This window comes from Pezoporus wallicus, unplaced genomic scaffold (assembly GCF_028554395.1).
Source record: "Pezoporus wallicus isolate ANWC-B61680 ecotype Strahan unplaced genomic scaffold, APGP_CSIRO_Pwel_v1 contig_6732, whole genome shotgun sequence".
Classification (NCBI taxonomy): domain Eukaryota; kingdom Metazoa; phylum Chordata; class Aves; order Psittaciformes; family Psittacidae; genus Pezoporus; species Pezoporus wallicus.
Window position 1 is genome coordinate 3863115 of NW_026638638.1, and position 5989 is coordinate 3869103.

At 48.5% G+C, this 5989-nt stretch overlaps 1 protein-coding gene across 1 annotated transcript; it reads left to right on the forward strand.

The window, feature by feature from the left end:
* Positions 1-401: 401 nt before the first annotated feature.
* IFT70B (intraflagellar transport 70B) lies at positions 402-2559 on the forward strand. The gene has a single exon (XM_057411706.1). The coding sequence runs from the start codon at positions 422-424 to the stop codon at positions 2420-2422; it is 2001 nt and encodes a 666-aa protein (XP_057267689.1). The 5' UTR covers positions 402-421; the 3' UTR covers positions 2423-2559.
* Positions 2560-5989: the final 3430 nt, after the last annotated feature.

The window sequence follows — 5989 nt, forward strand, 5'->3', positions numbered from 1 at the left end:
TCAGGAGGCAAAAGCACGAAAGGGCAGTCAAACACAACAGTACGCCGCTCCTTTCGCGGGCACCACCTCCTATAGACACCACGGCGGCGGCACTCCCTGGCACGCACCGTCCGCGCCATCCGCAGCAGAGGGCCGGAGGGGGAGCTGTCAGAAGGGAGGGAAGTAAAGAGCGCAGCACAGGGAGCCCGGCCCAGGCCCACTCTCGCCCTCATAGGGACCCGACGTGACCCCTCGCACCGTGTCCTCCGCCGCAGGCACTACAGCTCCCAGCGTGCCCCGCGGCGAGCCGGCGGCGCACCACCCGTACGTACCCGCGCTCGCACCGGCGGCGTCCAGGGGAGCGCTTCCGCTCTGGCGGCGCCGTTACCACGGCAGCAGCTCGGGCTTCCGCGCCAGCGTGGCTGTTTCCGTAACAGTGGCGATGGAGGCCGCACCGTTGCCGGACGGGCAGTACACGGCCGTCGTCTACGGGCTCATTGTAGGCGGGAGGTGCGCGGAGGCCGTGTCGCTGCTGAGCCGCGAGCTGCAGAGGAGCTGCCGCTCCCGTGGCGGCCTGTCCCTGCTGGGCTACTGCCACTACCAGCTGCAGGACTTCGCGGCGGCGGCCGAATGCTACGAGCAGCTGGTGGCGCTGCACCCCGAGCTGGAGGCGTACCGGCTCTACCTGGCGCAGGCCCTTTACAAGGCCGGGTTCTATACCGAGGCCCTGCGGGCAGTCAGCCCGCTGCTGGACCTCCCCGCCTACCAGGGCCGTGCCCTGCGTCTGCAGGCGGCCATCCACTATGCCCAGGGAGACCTCCCGGCGGCCAAAAGCCTGGTGGAGGAGGCGCTAGCTGCCGCTGCGGACGGCGGCCCCGGAGCCGCCGAAAATCCCTCGGAGCGTGCTGACGCCGAGATCAACCTGGGGTGCCTGCTGTACCAGCAGGGGCGGCACGAAGAGGCTAGCAGCAAGTTTGCTGGTGCCATGCAAGTGTTGGGATACAGCCCTGAGCTGTCCTACAACATGGCGCTCTGCTGCTATGCAGCCAAGCAGTACGCCCCTGCCCTCAAACACATCTCCGATATCATAGAGCGTGGCATCAACCAGCACCCAGAGCTCAGCGTAGGCATGACCACCGAGGGCATCGATGTCCGCAGCGTAGGCAACACTATGCTCCTGCACCGCACGGCCCTGGTAGAGGCCTTCAACCTCAAGGCGGCCATTGAGTACCAACTGCACAACCTGAAAGCAGCCCAGGAGGCCCTCACAGATATGCCGCCAAGGGCTGAAGAGGAGTTGGATCCAGTCACGCTGCACAACCAAGCATTAATGAACATGGACAGCCAACCCACTGAAGGGTTTGAGAAGCTGCAGTTTCTTCTGCTGCAGAACCCCTGTCCACCAGAAACTTTCGGAAACTTGCTGCTACTCTACTGCAAGCATCAGTACTATGACCTGGCAGCTGATGTGCTAGCAGAGAATGCCCATCTGACCTACAAACTGCTCACACCTTACTTGTACAACTTCTTGGATGCCATTATTACTTGTCAAACTTCCCCTGAGGAGGCTTTCTACAAGTTAGATGATTCAGCAGGGATGATGACTGAGCAGCTGAGAAAACTCATGAAGCAAGTACAGGAAGCTAGGCAAAACTGGGATGATGAAGCTATAAAAAGGGCAGTTAATGAGTATGATGAGACTCTGGATAAATATGTAGCAGTCTTGATGGCCCAGGCAAAGATCTACTGGGACATGAAGAACTATGCAATGGTAGAAAAGATTTTCCGCAAATCAGTGGAGTTCTGTAACGAACATGAGGTGTGGAAGCTCAATGTGGCTCATGTGCTCTTCATGCAAGACAACAAGTATAAAGAGGCTATTAGTTTCTATGAGCCAGTAGTTAAAAAGCACTATGACAACATTCTTGATGTTAGTGCCATTGTGTTAGCTAACCTCTGTGTCTCCTACATCCTGACAAGCCAGAATGAAGATGCAGAGGAACTGATGAAAAAGATCGAGCAGGGAGAAGAGCAGATGTCTTATAATAATCCTGATAAAAATATCTACCATTTTTGCATTATCAATCTAGTCATCGGGACCCTCTACTGTGTGAAGGGAAACTATGACTTTGGCATAACAAGGGTCATTAAAAGCCTGGAGCCGTATAACAAAAAACTGAGCACTGATACATGGTATTACGCCAAACGGTGTTTCCTGTCCTTGCTGGAGAACATGTCCAAGCACATGATCATGCTATGTGACAGTGTTATTGAAGAGTGCATTCAGTTTCTGAAGCAATGTGAGCTGTATGGAAGAAACATTCCAGCTGTCATTGAGCAGCCCCTTGAAGAGAAGAGGTTGCACAGTGGAAAAAACACAGTTACCTATGAGGCCAGGCTTTTGAGGGCACTGATGTACAAGATCACTGGGTGGACTCCCTAAATGGTGATCCCCTATAGCTGAAATGAGAACTTTGTGTCTGTTCTTTTCTGATGCTTATAAGGTGGTGCTCACCCTGGTAGTCCATAGCAGGGTGGGTTTCTCTTGATCGCTTATCTTTAAGGATTTTGTCTGGTATTTGAACATCCAATGGAAAATAGAACATTTGCACAAAAGTAACCTGCACCAAATAAGGAGGGGCATTCTCAGTAATCTGGCATGTTAAATACACCTTAAGATGTGTTGACCAAGAACTTCAGTACAGAAATATCATAGTTTTATAAAATATTATATATATAAAATACATATTTTATATGTATTTTGATCAAGATTCTTTTCATTGGTTGACAGTTGAAAAGAATTTGTTACCCACCTCTTTCAGCACAAAAATTGAAGAAGCAGTTGTTTCAATTCTCTAATTTGTGCCTCTGTAGGAAATGTTTTTCTTCTGCTTTTTCCACAGTATTTTTAATGTGTTACAGACCATGTTTATAGTATATTTAAGCGCAAAAAATGGCTTTATAATAAAAATCAGTCCTACAAAGATTAACATCGCCTTTTGCTAATTTGGTAATAATGCACGAGTATTCTGGCAGATTGTATACCTAATACAGGGACCATGTATATGTTCCATGTATATTAGGAGGCTACCTCAGTGTAGGCCTTCCCTTGCAGTAAAGTTTTTTTATGACTGGACCTAACTGGCTTCAGAGGCACAGCTCAGTGCTGCCTCTTGGCCTCTGCACCCCCAGGTGCCCATCCCTGCACCGTCCCAGTGGCAGCTGTTGCTCTGCAGACCTGTTTGGTAGCAAGTGCTTACTTAGTAACAGTCCTGTTTGCAGCCTGGCCTGTCCCTTCGATCCAAATACCATTCCTAAAATACAGCAGTTTCTTGTAAGAGACTGTGAATGTGAAATTATTTTCCTCAAATAAACATGTAACTTCCATTTCATGCATGGTTTATGACTTACACCCTTAGATGGAAGAAATCTTCTTTTCAGTTTCCTCCTTGTGTTGCTATTCCTACATCTCATGACACCTATCACAACCCTTGTTTATTTGCTTAATTTCTTTACTTGGCATCTCCATCACCTTGGCATGAGTGTATTTTCTCAACAGTGTCCCTGTAATTTTTCCACCATATTACGTGTTCCACAGTGAAGCGAGACAAAAACACCTTTCAGCTCTTTTACACAGTGTGGTTCTGTGCCCTGTGGCTGCTCTCCTGTTCATGTATTCTGCCTCCTGAAGCAATGCGTGACCTGAAGTTTTTTCAGTAAGGATCAGCTACCCATGGCTTTAACTCATTTGCTTACCTTTGATACTGCCTCCCTGAAGAGCTGTCATGGGGGAATTCTGGAATCAGACTATATGTCCCTCAAAATCCAGTTTCTGTGCTGTGGTTTACCTGGAAAGAGAGAGGACAGCGTTTAAAAGTTGCTCTATTATAAAGCAATGGAAAACTTAATCCTTCTAGAGGATTACATGGGGACTGAACAGGCCTGCAACCATTTCAACATACAGAAAATCAACTCTAACTATCCCCTGGGAGAGAAACCTCTCAGAGCTGAGCATATTGTCTGTAGCTAAAGGAAGTGACTGTGGGTTAGGTAATGTTACAGTTTACCCTAAGCTTCCTATAACAGTAAAGTAAAATCACATTTAACAGCGTCAAGAATGGTAAAATATTCTAGGGAAGCAAGAGAGCAGGCAGGAGATGTAGCAAGGTGTCTAGAGAGGCCTGCAGAGCTCAGTACTAGTTCATAAAGCCCCCTATTATGGTGATATTAAACATTTCCCACAACTGCTTCCCCACGAGGAGCAGACCTGTGACTTCGAGTTCTGTTTCTCTCCATGAAGCACAGCAGCAGGCTGTAAAGCACATTTCTAATTTACAGTGGAATTGCATTCTGTATTATGCAGCATAAACAGCATGACCTTTAAAAAAAAGAAGTTTTTAAAGTCATGCCACATAATGGTGCCTAAAGAGCAGTAATGGACAATGACTTTGGGAACATCAGCCCTGGTTTTAATATTCATTGAGTGTATTCTGTAAAAGTCAGTGGGCAGTGCCTGCCCAAGTGCTGAATGCCCTCTAATGGAGAGCAATTTAGAGATGTTTCCGTGGCTGTTTGGTGATGTTCAGATGCTCTAGAAGCTCCCGTACAACCAGTGCATGGCTTTCACTCGGGCGCTGCCACCGGGATTAACTACACAAAGCACTTCATCTCTTTGTCACTTTCCATGGTCATGCAGGGGTCCACTACAAAGAAACAGAGGTGACAGGGTTGGCTGGCCCTGGCACAAGCACCCCAATCCTGCCTGCCTCCAGGGCAGGCACAGGGCCCTCTGCTGCAGGGTGGGAAGGGAAAACAGCCGTGCTCCCCGTGGATAAAATGTCCCCATAAAGGATGTGTTGTGCAAGACGTGGCTGTTTTAGAAGACACGGCTAGAGGGCAGTCAACATGTCTGGAATTTGCTTCAGCCTGGTGGAACAGATCAGAGGTACCAAAAGAGACACCAGAAAACCCTGGGGAAAATATCAATAGCAGCATTTTCCTTTTCTTTCTGCTTTTACCTGCTTTTCCTCCCTGAGTACACTGCACCCCAGACAACCCAAGGTTTCTGAGCAGCTCGGGTAATGCTGAACACCATAATTCCAATGTGGAATGGCCTCTGTTGATGAAAGGAGAGGGAGAAGCAGCAGAGCTGAGACAGAACAGGAGGATACCTGGGACAGGCACTTCCTCGTCTGCTGCATCAATGGGTGCTTCTGCATGGGGTCTACTCCCATCACAGCAGTATTTTCCACCATGTTCACCACAGCCTCTTCCTCAGTAAAAGCCTACCTCCCATGGCCACAGCATGCTGAGGCAGGCACCCCAGCCCCTATTTTGCACTAGAAGGCGGCCTGCCTGCCCTGTGCCCAGAAGATCTGTGTCCTGGGAGTCATGCAGCTATCATCTTTTGCAGTGTCTGTCTCTTCTTCCAGAGGCAAGTGTGCATTTATAGCATCTCCAACTGCAAAGCACTCTGGTCATGAAAAATACATAAATGTTACAACCAGTTTTATTACCACCTTTATGCTGCATTTAATGTTATCATATGTGACTTACACACAAAATACATTTTTAAAGGAAAGCACATACATTTTTATTTAGAGAAAAGGGAGGACACCAAGTAGTGGTTTATGCTCCTTGGAAATGCAATAAAATCCACGTAAATTAGCACCCTAAGCCAGCACACTTCTTTTGTCCACAACCAAAAAACACTGTTTTCATTTAAAAGTATGCAAACAGAAAACATTACCCATAAACATCTGACCATATTCCCAGGGAGCTGCGGAGGGCAAACTACTGCAGATACACACAGCTTCCTAAGCAAGAGCCTCTGATCTTTTTGGCATGAGCAAGGAGAAAGCTGGCCTCAGCCCTCTGTTACAGCATCAGTATCCATAAGATGAGCAGCGCGAGATGCCTCCCAGACACACATCATCACTGTACTGAGGGCAGTCTCCAGTTTTTTATTTGACCAAGCATCCTCTCTTGCACCTTGTCCTTGCAGTGCATC

Excerpts from the sequence above, each read along its gene's own strand:
- IFT70B (XM_057411706.1), top strand. The coding sequence starts at position 422 with ATGGAGGCCGCACCGTTGCCGGACGGGCAGTACACGGCCGTCGTCTAC.